The sequence below is a fragment of the Notothenia rossii genome, assembly GCF_949606895.1.
Source record: "Notothenia rossii genome assembly, chromosome: 10".
NCBI classification, from domain to species: Eukaryota; Metazoa; Chordata; class Actinopteri; order Perciformes; family Nototheniidae; genus Notothenia; species Notothenia rossii.
The window spans coordinates 4,737,696-4,762,326 of record NC_136908.1 but is presented as its reverse complement, the minus strand read 5'-3'; the positions used below and the strand labels follow the sequence as shown (position 1 = coordinate 4,762,326).

The 24,631-nt window shown below is 40.6% G+C and overlaps 1 protein-coding gene across 2 annotated transcripts; it reads right to left on the bottom strand.

The window, feature by feature from the left end:
• Positions 1 to 1,978: 1,978 nt before the first annotated feature.
• On the bottom strand, positions 1,979 to 23,898 carry nt5c1aa (5'-nucleotidase, cytosolic IAa). Of its 2 annotated transcripts, XM_079654453.1 has the most exons (7): positions 23,340 to 23,898; positions 19,150 to 19,194; positions 14,544 to 14,711; positions 14,332 to 14,461; positions 9,037 to 9,159; positions 6,189 to 6,373; positions 1,979 to 4,896 (listed from the first exon to the last, which is right to left on the bottom strand). In XM_079654453.1, exons 1-7 carry the CDS (start codon positions 23,484 to 23,486, stop codon positions 4,540 to 4,542), a joined length of 1,155 nt encoding a protein of 384 aa, XP_079510579.1. In that variant the 5' UTR covers positions 23,487 to 23,898; the 3' UTR covers positions 1,979 to 4,539. The 2 variants fall into 2 exon arrangements, with proteins under 2 accessions (XP_079510579.1, XP_079510580.1); XM_079654454.1 differs by lacking the exon at positions 19,150 to 19,194.
• Between the last annotated feature and the right edge of the window lie 733 nt (positions 23,899 to 24,631).

Sequence of the window (24,631 nt, the reverse complement as noted above, 5' to 3'; positions counted from 1 at the left end):
CTGTACCAACGCGTTGTGTGACGGCGTATAAGGTCTGTTAAAGGTGAAAAATGAAGATATAAAGAGAGGAGGGGATTACATTTTTTTCAGAAAAACATCTTTATTTTGGATATAGGGCAATACATGTACCTGACAAAAAATAAACAAACATGTGCCTACAGTGAAAGACATAATGGAAATGTACTCCTCACATAAATGATAATAATAATAATAATAATAATACATAATATTTATATAGCGCCTTTCACGAAACCCAAGGTCGCTTCACAAGTCGGGCAGGGGGGGGGGAGTAGGGGAAAAGACTACTACTTGTTCCCTAAACTATAAGCATCTGGACTTTGCATTCAGTGCATTTGGTCTATCCAGAAGGAAACAACACACTCATTTGGATTAAATGATGAGTCTTTGCAACAACAACTAATGAATAGAAAGAGGATATCGCCATGTGTTAAACTGTTGCACATCAGAGTTTTAATGCCTAATTGACACTTTTCAACGCTTTGAGCTACAGTTCAGTTCTTATGAAACAAAGAAGTGTGTGTGGAACAAAAACATCTTGTCTCCCACTGCTGGGTCTCCTCTGCCAAGACTCTGAGTCTCTCGTCGTTTCCCTCCCCGGGTGCCACTCTGCTTTGTAAACGAACAGAAGGAAAATATATCCCTGTCTTTGGGGCAAGTGCTGCTTTCCTCACCATCTGTCTTTATTATTATAATTGTTTTTATTTAGATATTTCTTTGTATATCTCTCCGTCTTACTTCGTGTGTCAGCACTGCTGATAAAGGCCGACTGCAACCCCCAACATAACCCCGCGCTGCCTCTCCTCTGTAGGTCACATCTGGCAGTGAAACAGCTTATATCTGAGCTTATGGTCTGTTACGCAATGTCTTACATCTGGTCATCAATTGAAGTCAGTGGAACGTATCCCTTATCTATAAAAGAACTGCTTTTCCCTACTTGCATGATTGTCCTCCCATATCTGCCTGGGAGAAAAGCACAAGGTATAATGTCTGAAATGAAATATACTCTCCACAATTTCTTTTTATCTCTGCCTCACTTGAGCACCTTCCAGTATTTATCAACAAAGCGGGGTATCTGTAAGAAGCAGGATGCAGGGTTGTTATGGTGATTTATTTCCCCAGGCACCTTATCATTTGGGCAAAGTGAAGCACATCTTTCCCTTTTTCTTCATTCACCCTGATGGTTATTGTCTGTTTATAGATAAAGCTGGCAGCCTGTGCATGTGTGTCGTTAAGAAATGTTCATTGACTCTACACAGTTCGCCAGCTGGCCATATCCTATGCCCCTGCTCTCCACTGTGTCTAAACAACATCAACCGACTGTTCTGGAGTTTATAATCCACATAAATGTCAATCCATCAGCCTTTACCAGCAGGAAAGTCCCTGTGGGGTTGTTAGCACTATGACCAGCACTGGAAGTTGGCGCTTTCTGGATTTTATTACCCAGACTGTGCTCGGGAATCTGTGCAAATATTAACCCATTACTCATCGGGAATATGGGAGGGAAAGTGAGAGTTATAAAATTAATCTGCGCATTGTAGTCAAAGTTGAGTTGAAATAAAGAGAAATTAGGAAGGCATGGAGGGAACAATAAGGTGCTGCATATACATTTTAATAACTTAAGACAAGTTTAATGTTGTTAAATCAATAGAGAGGGGTGCTTTTGCAACGTTTTTCATCCTGAATACAAACAACATGAGGTGATTGAAGACCAGTTTTTGCAGAAGGACATTTATCATTCCAGTGCTGCCACTCTGTGGTTCAATGCAGGATTGCACATCAGTGAATTCAGAATTAAAGTGTACTTTGTATTTGTATTCTGTATAAACTGTTAAGCCCCCCGAGAAACATGTAAACAATGTGGTATTGGGCTTTATCAAATAAACTGTAATTGATTGATTGTTGCTTAATTACTGTATAAAGGTCTTTCAATATGTTCATTCATGAGTAAAGCAATAACTTGAACTGACATATTTATTAGTGTTCATACATTTTCTTATTGCAATGACGTTTTTTCACAAATGTCAACAAAGCTGCATGTTGTTGAAAGTTCAAACATGTCTTAATCTGCATTTATCTATACACCTTAGAGTCACAGTAAAGTCTAAACTGTCTCACTGATCTTTCTGAATCTTCAACCTTCAAAAACCCAGCCATTCTTCATCTGCCAAAAGACACATGATGTACACGATCTGCTTGTGGAATAAAAGTGTTGTGTTGCTTGTAACTTTCCCAAGCTTTGAGTTACTCAGAAAGCTCATGATGTGTAGTTAATCATTTCTAAATATATACAATTATTTGTTCAGGAATTGCCAGCAGTGAAGTGGATTGACATTTCCAAAAGGTCACTGCTGCCATTTTGTCAATAAAAGACACATTATTGTTTGTCAATCAAGAATTAAAATTAAAGCTGTAAATAAAACAAGCTTATGATTACAAGTTGGTTATTGATCGTCAGATAAGTTAAACAAGTTGAATTTAACAACATCAATCAATGCCACCTTAGCAGTGGCAAAGCCTGTACAGGAGAGGGCAGTCAAATCAAGATGGCTGCTTTTGAAACATGTTATTGGTGATACTTCAGATGGTGAGTAAACACAGATCTACCTTCCTCTACACATCCTGTTATCCTTATACACTAAATTAAAGGACAAATCGAACTCTTTCTTACTCTTCTTTTGACCTCTAGTGGAGAAATATGTAAAGCAACATTTGCCCTGCCCCTGAGTGAGCAAAGCCATACTGAATACTACATATCAAGCAGAGATATTAGGTATATTTAATTTAATATATATATTTAATACCAGAACTGTCATATTTCAGTCAACCTTAATCCGTCATCCTCAAGTGTTACTAGGCTAAGATCGGCGTCAAAACCATTAACATTAGCATGCTAGCATAGTCAACTGTAGCATGCGAATAGTGCACAACTGCAGTTAAAGGGAATTCAGAGCTGGTGGGTCAGTTTGAAGGCACCCTCTGAAACGTATGGCTGTCTAAATGTATAGACTGTGTAATAAAATACTACAATGTCTTCTGTAATTAAATACTTTTAACATGCTTAGAAAAGAAACGTTAGCATGCTGATGGTATTATGTACAACTGAGGTCTATGCTATGGGGAATTAGCCATTAGCTTAAAGGTGTTTTAGCATGAACTGACACTTTTGTGACCAATTAAAAAGCATGAAAATGTAGGGAATCACCACTGAATCCGTTAGATTTCATTGTATTCGGATCCTCAATGCTTGTACTTCCATGTTATTGCAAACCATGTAACAGTTGTTGAGAATTCTCTCGAAAAAGTATTAGCTTACCACTGAAAATAGTGTGTTCCTTGAAACTAAGGCATCAACTGAAACGTATGGCTTTCTATATTTTGGACTAACACGACATAGATCATATTGATTTCTTCCGTAATATACAAACAGACAATTGTACATTCTTGTGAAGCAAAACCCAGTTACTTCATATTATGACTCTTGTGCTACAGTCCATCACTATCATCTGTACATTAAAATATCTAAAATGCAATGTAATGTAATATCTCTGCATTGTGCTTCTGGTTCATGTATTGCCAACACTGTAATCTAAATGTTATGTAAATATGAAACAATTCCTTCTGTATTCACTGAGGAACCTTCTTTATAAAGAATATGACAGAAAATAGCAGGTCAACATAGCATTTGAAAGCACCTTCAAATGTACCATAAAGCAAGATTTGACAAAACACTTCAATTTCGGGTAGATTGAGGCTTGAAATGTAAAGCTTAGGAACGCTAAGCAACTCTGGATCAAGACCTCTACTTGCTGTCAACATATTTAAATACTATCAGCCTATTAAATAGCTGTTATCAGTTATTATCACTACTGTTATAACATTCAGGCAGGGCAAACTGCACCAGCTTGTCTGAACGCGATACATTTGCAGTTTTAAACGTGTTGTTAAAGTTGAGAATTGAAACAAACCTCCTTGTTAGGTTAAGGAAATGTTTATGTTTTCTTTAAATTTGTTATTTGTATTACTTGTGTTTGCATAAGTTACGTATGCGACGTAAGTGACACATACTGTTTTGCTTATCCTACTTGATATTTGACTTCCTTTCTTGCTTCAGTCAAACTTATTATGGCCACTAGAGGTCTCCGTCCAACAGTTAAAATCTACCTGCAGTGATCCAGCTTACCAGTATTATAACTACAGAGCCAACTAACAGGTAGAGTTGGGCCATACCAATTCAAATAAATTACAACTGATAATGGTCTATTAAATGACTGATATTATTTAAAGCATACAACCTGTATTTAACTCCTAATGTGATAGCATTTAGCTGAGACAGTTTACATTTTTGATTAACCAAACTTACAATACAATGGCTACTTTATGGAAATGATGCATTTCCACAAACAAGTGAATCTTTCCAAACTCTCTGGAAATCCTCATCTTCACTTTCATTCTTCAATAAGACATTCCTTCATTCTCTTGTTCTGTTTTTCTGGCTGGATGACGGTGAAGCCCTGCCGTCTATTTCCTCACACTGATGTTCTGTTTGGCGTTATGTTTCTGTGCAATGCCGTAGGGAACATGTGCAGCGACCGTGCCCATCTCAGCAGCTCCCTCCACGTGAAACATCTGATCGTCAAAGTAGATGTGAGGCCTGATCTTCTCCAGCATGGGGCCCTTCGGTGCTCCTGCCAGGAACAAGGCCTCGTCGATCTCCAACCCCCAGGCCCTGAGGGTCTTTAGCGCCCGGATCCCAGAACTGGCGGCGCTACGTGCTGTGACCAAGTACGTTCGGATGGGACAGTCCAGGCGCTGGCCTTTAGCGTAAAACTTTTTCTGGAGCTTCCCAAGTGCTTCCAGGAAGCCTTTAAGGGGACCCTGCAACACAGAGGAAGGAAAGGAACGATTATTTCACCCAACACTAACTAAAGGATAAGTTAAAAAAGAAAGTAGAAAGAAAGTGAGGTCAAAGAAAACTATTTCTGCTAAAAAGTTAGCAATGGCTGAGAGTCAGAGCTAAACATTTCAGATGTGTGTATCTCCCACTGCACTGTCACTTTAATTAATGTAACGTTGTTATTCATGTTTTATTATCTTAGCTTTTAAATTAGTGTTTTTAAATGCCATTTTATAATATGATTCTTAATGCTCTCTCACGGCTGGAGGGCAAGGTACACAGGACCCAAATGCAGACTATCCAAATCCAAATACTTTTATTGCGGAACGAGCAACAGTAAAATCAGGCATGGCAAAACACAAAAATCCCTCTGCACAAAAACCTTCTAACAACATCAATAATCCCACAAAGACCAACAGAAAAACCAGAACCTAAACGCACACAAACTAATCAACTGAACAAGAAACAGGTGAGAGGGGAGGAGACAACACCGGGCACCAGGTGCACACAATCAGCAGAAACAGACAAGATGGGAGGGGAAACACAGAGACAGGAAACCAAGGACAGAACCAGACATGACAAAAACCCAACACAGACAGATCGTCACAAGCTCTTAATGTCTTTCATTTTTGTAAAGCACTTTCAATTGCCTTGTGTTGAAAGGTGCTATATAAATACACTCGTCTTGCCTTGCCTAACATACACTTCAATATCATAGCTAAAAGTACATTTCCACAGGTTGACTGCAGTTGGTTGGATCGAACAGCTGACGCTCTGATTGGAGGACACTTATAAACCCCCCCCCCGTGCCAAAGTCACACTTAACATGTTGCACACACATTATTATTGAATTAGCACCAAGTACGCACCATTTGTTTTCAAGCCTGCACAACTTAAAGCAAATGTAATAATTGCTGGCTGTTTGACTGAAGAGAGATGCACAAACTAACAATCTGAATACCAATGACTTTTGAATGCATTTAACATATCATTTTGCATAATTTATTCATAGAATAACCAGGTGATAAAACGGGATTGCTAATAGAAAAACATGATCTGCATAATCATTTACAGGTGAGTAGGTCTGCAAGGAAATAGCTATTTGAAGCTTTCTTTTTAATTACAAATGACAAAACAACATTCTTGGATAGAGTGAAATGCATCTGTACTGATTCTATCTATAGTTAGTGTTAATTCATATTATATATTAACGGTGTCTGCTGAGTATACTGTTCAAGAGGAAGTGTCCAAATAGACGTCCTGGGATACTTACATGATCCAACAGCGTGTCCTCGTTGTCCCTCTCATGCTCGAAGAACTTGTCCAGCCCGTGAGCCTTGAAGATGCGTTCGGACTCGTCGGAAAAGAGGACGGCGTCACCATCGAATGCCACCCTGAGCTGGGACTCTGACACCTCTGTGACCTTCTCCGACGTGAACATGGTGGCTGCTGCGATGCCTGAACGAAAACACAGGAAGAGACTTTAATAAGAAAAGGATTACAAATATATTTTTGGAAAGAGTCCAAAAATGTTTGCGTTGCAGCAGCATACAAAGACAAGGCAATGTACATACAGTAAGAGAAATGAAAACACTAGAAATAAACAATCCACCATATATTCTGAAATGGAAGTGAAATTAAATTTAAAAAGTATACATGTGGAAATACAAATTTACAGTAGCAAAATATAAGGATATTAGGATATTATATATGCATTAATTGGGCAAGGAATGGATTATACAATATTAAATTCAATATATATGTCAACTGTACAGTGGGAGTTTAAGTCAAGTTGTCAAGAGACTTTATTTTGTCAATTCATTAATTTCAATAACTTTTGCTTTTGCGTCTTATGTTCACTTCACTCTAATGTACATTACTATCATTCACTTGAAACTAGGTTCAAATTTAAATCCCAGTATAACATTTTTCAGTGATGGTGAAATTAGGAAAAACATATTTCATTCAGGGAAGTTGAATGTCAGATTTTACATTGATTTTAGAGATGTCCCGATCCGATCACGTGATCAGGGATCGGAGCCGATCACGTGATTTTCAAAAGATCGGAATCGGGAGAAGAAAAAAATCGGGGATCGGGATTTCTTTTTTACATTTTTTTTTTTTAAATACTTTTTTTTTAATTTTGTATTCAATGTTACAAAACAAAAATGACCATGTTCAAGTCTTAACGTCATCCTGAGGCCTTAGTTTTGGTTTCAAATGACACAACATCATGTATGTGTTGCTTCTTTGGGGCTTGTCTTCATAGACCTGGTTGCTTATTTCTCTCAAATCTGGCAACAGAGTGGGCGCAGTGTCTAATTGTAGCAGTAAGCTAACGAGTACTGAAAGCTTTATTTTGTTTTGATCCAATGCTGCACAACTGAACTGATCCAATGCTGCTGTGAAAGAAAGAAGCTATATCCATGTTGGATAGAATATCCAATTTAAATAAAAAAATAACCTTAAGGGACAACTTGAATGCTTTTTTTTCTCTTAATGCATTGCATAAAGATCGGATCGGGAAAAATCGGTATCGGCAAATTGTCTAAATCAAATGATCGGAATCGGATCGGGAGCAAAAAAAGGTGATCGGGACATCCCTAATTGATTTTCTTGGTTTCTCCTCATAAATCACGACAAACAGCCTATTTTGTTATACATTTCAGTCTTATACTTAAAATATATAATTGAAAGTAAGCTTCAGTTTTTACTGTTTGAAATAAATGTTATGTAGCACACCCAAATGTTAGCTCAATGAACTTTAAATAGATGAATAGATGCCTTGATTATGCTGGCTGGGTCATATTAAAAAATAAGCATTTTTTGTGCTTTGTGTTCACTTCATCTCCTTATTTCCTGCTAGCATTATAACAAATAAAGTAAACACTGTTACATCTGCAGTGTTACATAAAAACACTCAGAACAAATATGGCCTCAAGCTTACAGAGAGTATTAACAAATGTCTTTGTAGCTAATTAAGACCTTTCAAGTAGAATGTCAAGGACTCTTACTTTGCTTGAATTGTGTGTGTGTGTGTGTGTGTGTGTGTGTGTGTGTGTGTGTGTGTGTGTGTGTGTGTGTGTGTGTGTGTGTGTGTGTGTGTGTGTGTGTGTGTGTGTGTGTGTGTGTGTGTGTGTGTGTGTGTGTGTGTGTGTTTCCCACAATTAGTGACTTGAAGTGTGTAAGTCACATGCAGAATTTCCCTGAAGTAACCTTGGGAGGCACTCCAGTTAATTTTCCCTCAGCCCTCTACACACAGACACAAGAGTGAAAACAGCATGTGGTTTTTTATAGAAAAATAAATAAAAACACATATGTGGCAACGAGCTAAAACAAATCTTGTCTTTTATTTGGTTTGTAACAGCTTTCATCTTTCATTTGGAATTCGCTTCACAGTTTTTCCCCTTTTTCAACCATATCTGTCTCTTCTCCTCTGCGTTTGCTCTTCACTTTTGACACTAATAATGTAGCATGAAATGTGCCGCACCGAACCAAATGAAACCCTCAGAAGCAGTTGTCACCCCAATCCGACAAATTACACATCAATGTATTCTGTTTCCAGCTCCTTGTCAGCAGAGAAAATTAACATTTTGTATTTCTTTGGCAGAGAGTGCTACGTGTTTTCAAAGATTGATACGTATTCAGAGCTACAGCTGGAGCAAATTAGGTTTTGGTGTTCGCTTCAGTGTAAGTCATGATGTGCCATGACATGGAGAAAACCATCAAGGAAAATAAATCAATATTCTGGTTTATGGTAATGTGACTGCAGCACCGGAGAAGACGTCAGTCACTGCCACTTATAATGCAAATAGGAAATAAATGGTTCAGAATATTTACTTGCTGTGTGTCTGTTATAAACCTATTCCTTCCATTTCAATTGAAGTTTAAAGGGGTCCAATTATGCTTTCTTGAGATTTCCCTTTCCTGTAGTGTGCTATATAGATTTGTGTGCATGTAAATGGTCTGCAAAGGTTAAAATATTCTTCTCCCAAACACCCTGTCCATAGACCACCTCTATTGGACTCCTGTGTGTAACATAGTGACATCAGTGTGTAACACTAACGCACTAACACATTGTACGTGTAAAAAAAAAAAAACGTGATTTTTATGTTTCTCACCTTCAGACAGCGCCTCCCTGACCTTGTCGGCGTCTGCAGACAGGTAGAGGTTGGTTTGCCAGGCCTTCAGGTAGCCGATGGGACTGCTTCCCCCCGTCATACAAAACCTCTCGATAAACAAGTCTGGGAACAAGAGACGCAAACAACAACAAGGTTTTTCATTTCAGTGCATCGTCAAATGTCTACATACAGTACAATGTGTTACATTGGCAGCAGTACAGACCCAGTACAACATTGATACGTGTATTTATGTGTATCTTCTTTACACCTTAAGATGCAGAAAACAGTCACAAAAACAGAACAGAGAACTGTAGCTTTTTGATCTGATGTGAATTCTTGGAATTGTGGGATTCGAGTGGAGGGGTTTTTCTGGTTAAGGGTGAAAGGAAAAACGTATAAGTGCTTGGAGAGGATCCAAAGAGAGGGTCAAATAAGGGGGAAGAGAGGTCTGCTGGGGAATGACTACCGGTGGTGTCTGTTTGCATTTTGGCTGATGCAGAGGCTTAATTCAGCTGCTGAAAACTGATCCAAAGAGCAGTGGAGCGATGGTACGTGGAGAACGAGCGAAGACTGATATTAGGTAATAAGATCCATGATTACAAAGCTGTTCAGGTGAAATGAGCTGGTATTTATGGGGTAAAGTAATGTAGGGTCGGTGATGTGAAAGAATGAGTTTGAGAGGAGAGGTTTGAGGGTTATAATAAAGTGTGAATGAATAGGTGACATCTAAGATTGATGGAAATATAGTAAGAGAGAAGGTTAATGTGGAACGGAGAGTGGTGTCAAGATGGCAAGGTAAAGGCATTTATTTAAAACTGCAGCAGGCAAGAAACGTTTCTAGACTTACTTCACTTTATACTGCATGGCCTTAAGCCTCTGTCACACTGTCCCGAAATTGACGCCCGATGGACACACGATTAAGGAAATGTTCAAATTCGGCGCTGATCGTAACAACATCGGGCCATTCGTGAGGGCATCTTAAGCCATCGTATGACCGCCGGTGGAGTTTCTCAGGCTCCGGCAGCAACTTCGGGAGCGGTGGCAAAATCTTTGGCATGTCAAAGATGGCTTAAGAGGCCCTCACGAATGTCCCGATGTTGCTACGATCAGAGCCGAATTTGAACATTTCCTTTATCGTGTGTCCATCTGGTTGTTTTATTGCACAACAAAATCATGTAAACATATTATGTAAATAACCCAATTTGTGTTCTGTGAAACTAAAAAGGATATAATATATTATTTTGAAGGCGAGGAAGTTGCTGTTGCTATGGAAACAACATGACGGAGAAAACTTAATATCTTCTACATTTAAAGACGGAGAATGTAAAGAACAAAGTCGGAAAATATCAGTACAGTATCATAGTACGTTAACATAATTGTTTGTGTTACTTTCGTTGCAGTTGTATGTCTTATGTAAATGTTGCCTTCGTGTGTGGTTCGGGGCCATCTTCGTGCGAAATTCACAAGTCCATATTCGTGTGTCCATCGGGGGTCAATTTCGGGACAGTGTGAAAGGGGCTTTAAGGATAAGGAACTAAAGAGATATGCATTTCAAAAAATATAGAGTCGTGGTCAAAATCGATGCAGAAGAAGACATACAGACTTTTCCAACCTACGTGCTGCAACCAATAACTAATTGGTGAAAACCGTTGATTGAACGAACCTGTCCTCGTACCTAAAAGAGTGAATATTTTGTTCGTCAATGACTCCCTAATTTACATGTTGGTCCGTTAGAGAGTACCAGCGAAAGATGCTCTTTGAAATGCGAGCAGTTAATACACCTTAAGGTTTAGGAAGAGATTATGTTTTGAGTTAAAAATAATCACGCATTTAATGTAATTTAGAAGATGTGAGATATGTTAAAGTGGACCTATCATGCTATATTTGAATATTATAAAACGGACAAGTAAAATCAAGCAACCTGATTGGTTCTTAGCCGTGATATACTGAGCGTATACCACGGGTAGAATTGTAAGTTACTTTTCACAACAAGTCAGTATCCCTCCGCGTCTGAGAAAAACAGTATACCGTTGGGCTGAAAAGCAAACTGCCTGCAGCTTCGCGTCGGGCCGAACCACGCCCCTTAGCTGTGATATAATGAGCATATACCACGGCCTGTCGTGAGCTATTGCTTAAATATAGTGTAGGACCATACTTATATAAGGCATATTTATACTTTTTATTTTTCAAAATACCAAACAGATCATGCATTTTAGCCATTCCTCATTTCTCTCAATTTAACACTGTCTTTGCATCATGGGCTGATTCTGTGAGAACAGCACCATCTACAGGCCTGGCATATGTACTACAGCGTCTCCAGCGCTTTCCAACGGCAATGTCCGTGGCTGTCTCCTCCTGATTGGTGGAGTTGGCCCAATAGCCGTAGCGCCACTTCTGTGACGTCATAGAAGTGTTCAAATCTGGATCAGCCTGTATCAGATCCGTTGCAGCCCCTTTTTAAGAGATTTGGGTATGGAGGAAAATAGAGAGGGTTGTGTTTTCTGACACTTGGTGAGTTCCCTGGAACACCGGGGACACATATTCATGTAGAAAAGACGTACAAAGGTGCATTTTGCATGATAGGTCCCCTTTAAGTTATTTGCCTTAGTTACTGAGTAAAACTACCTCAACATTGACTGCTTAATGAAAGTCCTGTGTTTATTCGTCCATCATTGACATTGACAATTGTCTCTGTTCAAAACTGTATGATTCATCGAATTAAAGAAGCATCTGAGATATTTTCATCTAAACAAATGTCTGGTTTGCATTAAGTATTGAACCTAGCTTTTACATGTGCAGTTCTGGACAATAGGGTATTGCCATTGTATTGCTATTGGGTACCTTTTTCTAACTTTTAACTCATTCTATCCACATCCGGGTGGTAAAGGGTAGCGTTGGTTATATTTGTACGTATGCAATAGAGCACAATATATTTCAAACTTGTCGAAACAAAGACACCGGATGGAGACAGAGGAAAATAGACACTAAGCAATAGAAATAAACAGAGTTCAAAGAACCCACTGTCTTCTACAGATTTCCTTAAAAGTTTATTTAGCTTTGTAGTCAGGGCCTGGTGATGTTGGCCCCTGTGCTACCCATCATTTCAACCTTCCCAAGCGTCCGCTGCCTTTCAAACGGGTGCGTGGGATTCACTTTGTGGGAAATGTTTCCAAAGTCGATGTCTTTGTATCTTTTTTTCTCCCCTTTCAAAAATATTTTCTTATCACTTATCCTCTTATGATTTATTTGCTTGTTCAGAAGATCTAAAACATGGTAATAGGACGGCCGGAAACCAGCAGGAATGCAGAGAGACTTCAGAAACATCAAAGAATGATTGGCTTCATTGTGCAGTGTGGGATGTCATGCATATGTGAAGTCATGTAGTGCCACCATTTTTGATTTCCACAGAGAACCCTAATGTCATCTCCTGACATTTCAATTTGCCGCACACGGAGCACATTATAGGACCTGCCAGTCATTGTGGCCCTTGGGTCCTCCTGCTGTGTGTTGTATAAATGCAAAGTAGAGGCATGTAAATGTTGGCGAGCATATATGCTTTCATCGCCAACAGTTAAGTCCCCCCCACCCCCCAAGTGGAAGAGAGAAATGTTAAACCTCATTACCAAAATAGCAATTGTAAACAGGTGATGATAAATCAATTAGTATCCTAATGTTTCCTTAAGAGCCCAGATTCAGCTTCAAACAGCTAAGGAGCAGGGTAAGTGTTTCTTTCTCAATCGTTTGTTATGACTATGTCAACTGTGGAGACCCTTTGCAACAAACCCTTAACTCTGTGACATCAGAGCAGCCATGTTTTCCTTAAGTTCTGCCGTAAAGATCAGAGGTTGAACGCATTGGGCCGTTCACGCAGAGAACCACCAGAGAGATCTAACGTGGAAGCATCTGGGAGGCCAAGCCTCGCTTTTGTGGCTCCGTTCGGACCTGTTTTTGTTTTGGGCCTCTTGAATTATTCTTACATCCCAGAGGACGTAAACTTGAACTCAGTCTGAAGCTACAAGGGCATGAAAAACATTTGAGGATCTGAACAGGAAGCGGTCTGTGAGGAAGATGTCACCACAGGGTCTGAGATTTCCCTGGGAAGCATCAGCTGTTCATACACTTTGATGTTTGTCTCAGCGCAGCTTGTGTCAGCTTCAGTATCTCGTTAAAGCAAAGTCTTCCTTCTTAAAGTCTTAATTTGCTTTAAAGGTCCCATGTCATGACCATTTCTATCATATCATAATAATTCCATTGTTGAGGTCTACTAAAATAAATGTAAATTGTGCAATTTTCCAAACTCACATTGGTTTCTCAGACAGCATCTCTGTATAGTATGTGTATTCACTCTCTGTCCTAAACGGCTTGTTGGAGCTCCTGCCCCCCCCCTCCCTGTGAGCCCAGTGGCCGTCTGCGAGACACAGCGAAACCCAGCCCGAAACACACACACAACCGCAGCCTGGCTGGGAGTTTGTGTGTGTGCCCAGGCTGAGTTCCGCGGTATCTCGCTGTCTCGCCGACCCCACACCAGTGAGCCAGCTCACACTGTCCCGCCGAGTGTGTGTGTGTGAGGAAGTCCGCGGATTGGTCCAAACGTAACGGCTCCGCGGACGTAACGTATCACCACTATACCCGAAATACGTCACTATACCCAGGAAGTAAACAATGGAAAAAGAGAAATCTCCAACGAGGCGTTCTGGGGCAGCATAGACAGGTCTTCTCTGTGTTAGAGTTTTACTCGCTACAGGGTGTACTTTGAGGGTTTGTGACTCTGCAGACCGTTTACATGCATAAAAAGCTTCATAACACACAAGGGGACGGGTACCGGAAAAGCATGACATGGGCCCTTTAAGTCCAAATGATTCAATTCAGCACTATAGAAATCATAACATACATCATTGGCCATCTATGTAATGTTGGGATGTGCATTACTGGGAAGCAATTTGTGCAATTTTGACTTTTAACTTGACTTATTATAGTGTTAAAATAGATTTGACAAAACTTGACCGTCCTGGTTATATATTTAGTTTGGTCACATGGAGATTAAGATAATGATCTTGTCAAACTGAACTTTAAGTGTCTGCGTGGGTGTCTGAAATGTGATACCTTACTAACCTATCAACAGGATGTCACCTGATGACAGGTATCTATGTTGAAGCCAATATTCTTGTTCCCACATTGTATACTTTTATAGTGCTCCAAAGTTGCGAAATTCACCTAATGTGTTTCCGCCATTGCTGTCTAACTCTGAAGCTTGGGGCCACGTTAACTTTATAATCTGATCTCTGCACGACTTACTGTGATGGTTGATGGTGTTGATGAGCCGGATTCCAACGTGGGCATGGTTGTACGTCACCAAAACAATATCGAACAGTTCTTCACTTTGTGGGTACAGCTCCCGAAGACGACAGTTCACCGCCTCCAGAGCCTTTAAGGACACAGAAGCAGTCAGTAAGGAAGCTTGGGACAGAACAAAGCCTCTGTTAAGTGTGTGTTTGGGCGACTTTAACCTTGACGAAGGGGAAAGCAGGTCCAGGGGTGAAGGGCTCGTTCTCATGTGCGATTTGGAACCTCAGATACTCCTCTACGCCGTCCTGCTCAAACACCTTCTGCTCCCGCTCGGTCCGAAACAAGACTCGAGAAGAGACGGCAACGGTTACTGCGTTTTCTGGTTTTGGCTGCAGAAAAAAAGACAAGAGAGAAAAAGGTAACAGAGAAAGAGATTAAAGATGAGCGAGCATTAATTAATCATTGCGACGATGCTTGTAAACACAGGGGGAGGAGAGGTGGAAGGACTGAATGAGCCTATTTTTACCTGTGGGGCAAAAGTGACCCTCAAACTCTGCTAATAATACTTTAAAGGTCCCATGACATGCTTTTCTGGTTATCACCCGTCCCCTTGTGTGTTATGTAGCTTTTTCTGCATGTAAACGGTCTGCAGAGTCACAAACCCTCAAAGGACACTCTGTAGCGAGTAAAACTCTAACACAGAGAAGACCTGCCTATGCTGCCCCAGAACGCCTCGTCGGGGATTTCTCTTTTTCCATTGTTTACTTCTTGGGTACAGTGACGTATTTCGGGTATAATGACGTAACGTAACGGCTCCGCAGGTCAATCTGCGGAGCCGTTACGTTACGTCCGCCGAGCCGTTACGTTTGGACCAATCCGCGGACTTCCTCACACAGACACACTCGGCGGGACGTTACGAGGCTCGCTGCTGCGATGAGCGGGACACTGAGCTGGTGTGGGGATCTGTTTATTGGGGCAGCATAGTATTCAATAAGAATCACGTACACACATACACACTGCACTCAGCCTGGGCACACACACAAACTCCCAGCCAGGCTGCGGGTGTGTGTGTGTTTCGGGCTGGGTTTCGCTGTGTCTCGCTGTCTCGCAGACGGCCACTGGGCTCACAGGGAGGGGGGGGGGGGAGCTCCAACAAGCCGTTTATGACAGAGAGTGAATACACATACTATACAGAGATGCTGTAGAACCCTACCCTAACCCTAACCCATGAGAAACCAATGTGAGTTTGGAAAATTGCACAATATACATTTATTTTAGTAGACCTCAACAATGGACATATGATCAGTAGAAATGGCCACGACATGCGACCTTTAAATGTTTACAAGCACAGGCGTTTACAAGGGTGACTTTTACTATTTTACAAGAGGCGTAAGGTCATTTTATCTGAATGCAGTTGAAAGAGTACTTAGAACTTTTTACATCATAATTCACGCTGTGCTGCATGCAACAACATGTAATACATTTCACTGATTGTCATGTTATCTGTATAACCCTTTACATTTAAACACATTGTATGAATGGAGTTGTATTATCACTCCTCATAGGTGTAATTTCTAATCATAGAGTAAGAAAACTATATGGCCAGATGACTTTATACATACATTCAGACATTGCATACGCTACTGTCAAACTAACGGTAACTGCAGAAGGTGATATGTCGACAGGAGATTAGGATATTTATGCCAACTGGTGAGTGTGCTTCGACCAAAGCAACATGCAATAACAGAACCCTGTGTGATACTTTTGGAGCTGTCTGCTGTGTTGGTGTGTCAGTGTGTATGTGTGTACGTGATTCTTATTGAATACTATGCTGCCCCAATAAACAGATGGCACAGTGGCCCCAAACGTGTGTGTTTACATTTGGCTGCTAGTGTTTGAAAGGGGAGCTTTGCATTCTTATGGGGGCAGCCGGCATTAGTGCCTGAAGTGGGCAGCTGACCTCAGGTGATGCCAGACTGATGGGAAGACAGTTGAGACTAACCAAAAAACAATAATTTAAGTACAATGATGTGCATGTTAAAGTCCATATGTGTGGGCATTGTAGCAACTTTGCCTAAATGTGTCGTTGAGTTACAGATATATTTAGGTGCAAGCCTATTTTTGTTGGGTCTAAATAATGCATTCTGCCTCTAATGATATCATGAACTTTATTGCATAGTAGCACAACATGGTTATCAAAAAAAACATTGTGTGTACATCCACTCTGTGTGTTTGTTGTGGGAGAAGGAATCTGTGTTATTAACCACATGCATGTTAGGGTCCATTCCCCAAAGGCTGTATGCTGGTTAATACGCTCAAGTTGACAAGGGCACTGATTCACTGTCCCTCTATTTATTCCAACGCAGCAGCACTGCCTGCTGACTTGTCACCTACTTACCTAAAGCACGTTCATACACACACGTATACAAACACACAAATATGTATACACACGCACAAACACACGTCACTTCTAGACTAATCCTGCCCCACATCTTAATCAGATTAAAGTCGATTTTGATCAGATGAAAGCTCTGTCAGCAAAAAGTATTTATATGCTTATGGAAGTCATTGTAATGAATATTCTTACACATATAAATACTTTTGAATGATATGAGTGGGATGTCAGTACAATGCACATACGTTTTGAATGTAACAGTTAGACTCAACCAATTTGACTCGACACTTGGCCAGAGACACACTTCGTCTTCCTGAAGTCTGTGAATACACATCGCAATGTGTCCAAATACAAGCGTTTGTAAAGGTAATGTTTGTACCACACACTGATACCAATAGCTTTATTTTGTCCCCAGAGAGAAAGAGAGAGAGCGATCGTCCTCAGGGTGCATTTGAAGGCTGCAATTTGTCAGGAAATAATGAAATGAATACACAGGATGTTTAAAATGAAGATTAAAAAAAAGACTCTACATAAAAACACACACATATAGAGCTTTGCCTTCTTTTACTGATCAAACTTCAGGAAGTCAGAAAAACTGCTTTTTAACTGGAAATGAGTGGTTACCATAGCGAACTAGGTCAGCTTGCTTTTGCTTTCGGAAAAGAGGCTAGATCGCATAGTTTTTTGGTTTACATTTTAGTAACTGTAATGAAATGTGTACAATTGGTTAAAAGCACAATTGGTCCAATGTTGTAAAGCACATGTGTCAAACTCAAGGCCCGGGGGCCACATCAGGCCCTTGGTGGATTTAATTTCGGCCCGCAGGATAATTTTTAATTACTATTAGATCTGGCCCGCCGGTATATTGCACGCACACCTTCACTCCATCCTGAGGGTCTCCTCAGCTCAGAGCCTGAGCCCAAACATTGATGACCTTGCACCCAAGATGAGATGCCAAGTATCTGAACTAGCGGGGGTGTCCAAACAATTATTATGACATCATAAAGTGGCCAAAATCTGATCAGCTCATTTTCAGACAGGTTTTTATAGAAATGGATCAGGACAAAAAGACAGAGAATCTTTGTTCCTAAAACTTTCAGAGTCTCTTTACACAGAGGGGACACATGGTGATGTAGAAGAGACATGAAGAAGAGGGGACACATGTTGATGTAGAAGAGACATGAAGAAGAGGGGACACATGTTGATGTAGAAGAGACATGAAGAAGAGGGGACACATGTTGATGCAGAAGAGACATGAAGAAGAGGAGACACATGTTGATGTAGAAGAGACATGAAGAAGAGGAGACACATGTTGATGTAGAAGAGACATGAAGAAGAGGGGACACATGCTGACGTAGAAGAGACATGAAGAAGAGGGGACACATGTTGATGTAGAAGAGACATGAAGAAGAGGGGACACATGTTGATGTAGAAGAGACATGAAGAAGAGGGGACACACGTTGATGTAGAAGAGACATGAAGAAAAGGGGACACATGTTGATGTAGAAGAGACATGAAGAAGAGGGGACACATGTTGATGTAGAAGAGACATGAAGAAGAGGGGACACATGTTGATGTAGAAGAGACATGAAGAAGAGGGGACACATGTTGATGTAGAAGAGACATGAAGAAGAGGGGACACATGTTGATGTAGAAGAGACATGAAGAAGAGGGGACACATGTTGATGGAGAAGAGACATGAAGAAGAGGGGACACATGTTGATGTAGAAGAGACATTAAGAAGAGGGGACACATGTTGATGGAGAAGAGACATGAAGAAGTGGATTTTGCATAATAGGTGAAGTCTTGTGCTTTGTTCCCTTACGCTTTTGTTGCTTATCAAATGTCCTGTCTGTGTTTCTATTGCCACCGGTTTGTTCTCAGTTTAGTTTTTGGGGTGAATTTCCTTTGTATTACGTCTTTACAAGGCTTTGGTTTTATTGCTGGCCCTCAAATAGCAGTCAACTATTGCCATGGGAATCACTCAAGCAGAGGATTTCAACTTATGGGATCCACAAATATGACCAAAAGCATTTTGTTTTTACATTTGAAACATTTAACCAATATCCAGTTTATATTCTCTAAAAACAACATTTGGAAACATTTTCATTTTCTTATAATATGTCAACTAATATGAGCATGCGTTCAATGAGTCGTAGCACCCTGTGGCTATAGTAATTAGTCCAAAGCATGCTGGTCCATTAGCTCAGTCCAGCCAGTGACTATCTGGTAAAGGATGAATCAACATGACAGCACACGTGACGAAGCATCAGGGCAGGTTGTTGGTTAGTAGAGTGGGTGTGTCCATGATCATGCGGCACAACGACAGCCATCACAGAGGAGGTTAAAACAAAGTGAAAGGGTGGTGGTGATGGTCATTCAGTAGCCAAGGACACAACTTTTGACCTCACATGATGATTGGACATACTTACAAAAAACACGCCTCCCTCCACCTTCCGGGTGCGCCTCCCTGTCACCTTAGCAAAATGACAGTTTGTTTTTGATTATCGGGTATTCAGAGAAAATCCATTTACCATTATCATTGACTAAACATCCCATCCCAAAATCCACACACAATGACATGATTGGAATTTACTTTGGATTGAATCTTTCCATGTTACGTAGTTAAAATGTATATTTTGTAAAGAGTACTTAATACTGAAATCAGGTTTTCCAACACAGATAGTTGCATTAAACAGGTCTGTATTGTCTGCAGTGGTTACACATGGGTTTCTCCATTTGTGCCTCTCAGTCAGAGACAGCCTTTCAGAGACCTTTGGTGCAGCTTAGAGTCGGTTTACTCTATGAATAACATGTCACACTGTCTGGGAGTGATCCCAGAGGCTGGTTCTTTGCTGTGATTCGATACTGGAAGTGTTAACTGCCTGCCCTCTCTCAGCAGGCCCCTTACCCACTGGGAAGGCATCATTAAAAAAGACTCCTCTGCATGGGAACCCACCATAATCACCTCATACTCATTGATTTGTGTGATGGTAAAGGAAAGTGGATAAGATTAAACCTACTCAACCTACAGGTGTATATTTCATGTTGCACCTACGGATTACAGCACGATTTATGCTCCAATAAAGCTTAAAAAAGGAAATCATGTTGGACCTTCCCCCTCCTTCTCCCCCCAGTCCTCGGTATTAATCTTATCAGAGCTCTGCCAGGTCAGCAGGTCTGGTACAAGTGTATAGCAGAGATCTGCGAGTCATCTGTCTGGCATTACATATCTGAAGCGGTGAGACATCCCTTCCATTCAAGTGAGAATGGAAAGAGAAGTGAGAGGGATTTCCAGACAGCAGACGGAGGCAGAACAGTAGCAGTAGCAGTAGCAGTGGGAAAACCAAGAGGTGAAAGGGTGAGCAGAGAGTGAGGGGTGGAGTTTGAGCAGCAGAGGCAGGGGGGCCGGATATTTATAGATGGGTAAAAGGCCAGAGATGATGCCGTCTGTTGAGGCCTTGGCAGATATGGTAACACAGGAGTGACTGCACACTCTTCCAGAAACAGCAACGTACTTGTTTGTCTGAAATTACGTAAATATTTTAATCAGAAATGAGTCAGGGAATGACGGAGACCCTGGAAGTGAACTCGTGTATTTTTTGTGTATACAGTTTTTGGTCTGTGTTTTGTTTGTCTTAGTGAGAAAATATAAAGTGTCTCAGGGTGTTGTTTCATATATTTATTCACATATTTTTGAAAGATTGCTTTAAATTATTCAAAAACATTGGTACTTTACAAGCATTCAAAGGACAATAATCTAAACCTCACCTGTAACTCTAAGAAAGATGACTGAACTGTTGTCTCATTCTGCTACTAACTGAATCACCCACTAAATGAATGTGATTTACATCAAGGCCATTTGTAACACTCAAAAGTCTAGTTCAAAGAATGAGAACAGCCTATCCTGAAATGACAGCTAGCTGGAGCTTTAGCTAGATAGTTATATAAGCTAACAGTGATCTATTTAGGAAACATAGGACTAAAGGACTAATCATTTTTTATACAACAGAGTAGGATAAACTATGAATAAGTATCATGTAAAATCAGACTACTGCTTCACGTTAGCTTAAGGCTAAATACTTTGCCTACACTATAGAATAGAATGGGAGGGATGAACCCCTCTTTAACGGTCACACATGCAGAGCACACAGCATACACAGTGACGTGTGCTCTGCACTTAACCCATCCTAGTACCAGGAAACTAGTACTAAGAGCCAGCTATTGTACAGCGCCCGGGCAGCAATGTGAGTGGCAGGAGGGGAACTGGGATCTCTCCAAGTAGCAGTCCACTTTCCATATTTTAGGTCTGGTCGGGGACTTGATCCGGCAACCCTACGGCTCACAGTCCAAGCCCCTACTGACTGAGCCACTGCCGGAAATAGGTTATCATTGTTTCATATTTTCTACCCTTATGTTTCACGTTTAACTTACGGTTCAAACATATCAGAACGAGCTTTCAGGAGACGAACGGAGAAGTTGTAGAGATGTTGATCTCAAATAACAACTTGGCTGGGGCTGCAGGAGTGTAAACTTCCCCCATGTGTAGCCGCTACATTTTGATAGCTTGCAATCTCGGTTTACGCACAGTGGAGAAATACTATACAGCTGACTTGCTATTTATGAAAGCAACATTTTAAACATGACCTGCAACTCTACACAAAGTAGTTTTTTTGTTATTGGTAAGGTTACCACTGTAGGAAGTAAAGGGTTAACTGGCATGCTAACATGTGCGCCATATAAACACAACAAGGCTATTCCTTGCAAAGTTGCTATTGTGTTTTTTCAGACGAAAAAGCAAGATTTCGTTTTTTCTTTGCACCACTTCGTCATCGTCGTTAAGGATCGTAGATTTAAGCCCACATTTTTGTCTCACCTAGAGCTACTAAAACACTTTCCTCTCTCGGTTCTCACGCTTGGATTGAATGGCTATACATTAATATAACGCTACTTAGAACTGGCCATTTAATATTAATTAAATTGCCATTGTCATTTTCCTTCTTAGCCAATTGTGCATGAGGATGTTTCCAACCATGGAAAAGTATAACTTGGGAAAATGCTTAATTAGAGTAACATCATTACTTGAATTTTGAGACAGCTTGAAATCAAATAATTCTAAAATCACTGTAGAAAAAAACAAACATTTTAGTTCAATATGTGTCTTTTTGTGAAGTGTAACAATAGAAATTTGAAGCCTACCGAATGTTCATATATTTTAATTTAATTAACTAAACATGTTAAGATAGATAAATAACTTTTAGGACATATTCAGCATTTACAGAGATAATTGAACAACATGGTACAAATGTAATGTTTATTTCAATGTTAAAAATACAATTTTTCCCATGTTAAGAAACATCCAGTTTCATGTGGTGATATGTTTTGTACTCAACAACAACATAATGATCAGTTATAACCGCCATATTGCTTTCTAATATCAACACACTTTAATAAAAGCCCAATCATTTAATCATAGGGCGGCTGTGGCGCAGTGGATAGAATGGACTTCGAATCAGAAAGTTCGAGTCCCCCTGCAGTCAGCATGTCGTTGTGTCCCTGAGACACTTCACCCCAAATTGCTCCTGTGGTGGTCGATAAAAGTGTCTAACAAATGGCATGTCATGTAATGTAATGTATTAATCTGTTACTCGGAAATGAATAATCGGATTGCATTATGCTATCACTTAGGCAGAGTGTCTGTGCTGTCCATTAAATGATATCTAATGTAATGTTAAGCAGATGGACAGTCAAGCATCACACTGACATGTGATGGATTTTGACAGTCGGGAAATACACCACTGCACTAATCCTCAACGAGCGGATATTACAGCTTTTAGCTTCTTTTAGCTCGTCTGCCCTCTGTTCTGCTCTCCAACAGTAATTGCTGTTTCAGAGTCACTAAAAGCAGGTTCACTGTCTGCACACTCTGACCTGTACAGTATGTTGAGTTCATGTCATGCAGTACACAACACCGAGTGAGTCTAATGTCACCACGGTTTCAAGTAGACGTTTCTCAGAAGCAGAGCCTGGGCATGCAGTCATATTTCATGTATTTCTCATTGACGTAGTTTTATTTATCTGCTATAAATTAAGTTTCATACTTATATTTTGGAGTACTGTCCTCCTATTCTAACCCTTATTGCAAATGGTGTAATTAATTGGACAAAATCTGATGTGACTGAGCCTTTAACCCAAAGTCCTTTGAACAATTGTTATGTAGGTAAGCGTAAAGGAATCACCTCATTACTTATGAGGCTTATAACTAAAATGACTACTTTGACATTAATGAGTTTTGAAGAGTGTTCACTGCTGATAATTCATCTCTTGCTAGAAGGGTAGAAGTTTGATACCAAACTCTGTGACCTTAACTCAACCCCCCCCATTCCTGATTTAAACTTGAATCTGCACGTGTGCAACGTAAACATCTGACTCTAAGGCTAAGCCGGGGAAGCAGCAGCAGGATAAAGGAAAAGACAGGACAGAGACAGAGTGGTCTTTTTTGGAGACATTTTTAGGGACATTTGTTGACCTTTGCACAAAAAGCTCCAGGCATTGTCCTCGAATAAACCCAGATCACTAACAAAGACAGTCACAGATTAAGTTGTAATTGAATCAAACTTACTGCTTTTGGCTTTGTGGTGACGCCCACGTTATCCTGGTCAATTTCTTCTTTCTCTTCCCATGATCCTCTGCTGTCCCCGTTGGACGAAGGGCCAACTTTAAGCTCCTTGACCTGCCCGCTCATCACCTGCACAGGGTCCAGACTCATCTTCACCAGAGAGAACCCCCCGCGGTCCCTGTGCTCCCAAAGGTTCCCTTGCTCACCTATCCTGACTCCTCTAGCTTACACAATTCTCTTGTTCTGCAAAATCAAGAAAGGCAGTTTCCCTCTACAGTCCGAAGCATTTATGGAGCCCCTCCTGTCCTGTGCATTGATGGCAGGGTGGGAAGAGTTTGCTGGGCTTGTGAAGTGTGAAGAGCAAGTGTTCACTCTGCCTCCTTTTCACTTGTCTGTATCCCTTTCCTCCCTCCAGAGGATTATTACTCACTGCGTGCAAATCCAGAGGACATGAAAGAAGATTGCTACTCATTCACAACCTCTCTCACATACACTGCTACACACACAGTCTATCCGTTGTTAGGCTACAGTCCATCTGCTGCTATCTCACTGTTTCTTTCTCTCTCCCCACTCGGTGACCCCCCCCCCCCCCTCCCTCTCTGTCCCATTCAATCACCCTCTCAGCTCTGTCCTCCTGCTGACCAATCACAGCCCTGCTTCCTTATGCAGCAAGGCCCCACCTCCACCCTCTTGCTGTCCCTTGTTGACAGTGCAATTTACCCAGGAGGCTCATGGGACATTCAGGCACACTGTGAGTGCACAGCAAGAATACAAACCAATGTGATGAGCCATTTATTCTGGAGGTATATTCAAATTGTAATCAAACAGGTGAGATGAAGTGGACATATGTAGTGAATAGGGTCACATTTTTAATTAATGTATATCATCATGAAACTTCCCTAACTTACCAATATAATTAAGAAAACTATCTTTTAAATTGCAAATACTCTTTAATTTCCTGTTTGAATATGCAAATGAGGCATTATCTTACACCCACTCGTGCATTTTGGAGAAATTGGCACAATAGACAGTAGAAAAAACACCTATATCATTATTTTTTAATTATTTCTTACAACTTTGAGCACATGAACACAGAAAAATAGGAAGAACAATTTCCCAACTCTGGACCATTCGAGAAGCAGGTTAATGCACCAAAAAGAAGGTTATTATCTCTGGCATTTCACGTGAGGATATAAGTAATCTATAGCGGTTGGGAAGTAACGTGAAAAGTGATGGAAGGAAGGTAGAACGAGTGTGAGTCGGGAGATATATCAGAGAGAAAGAGAGTGAGTAGT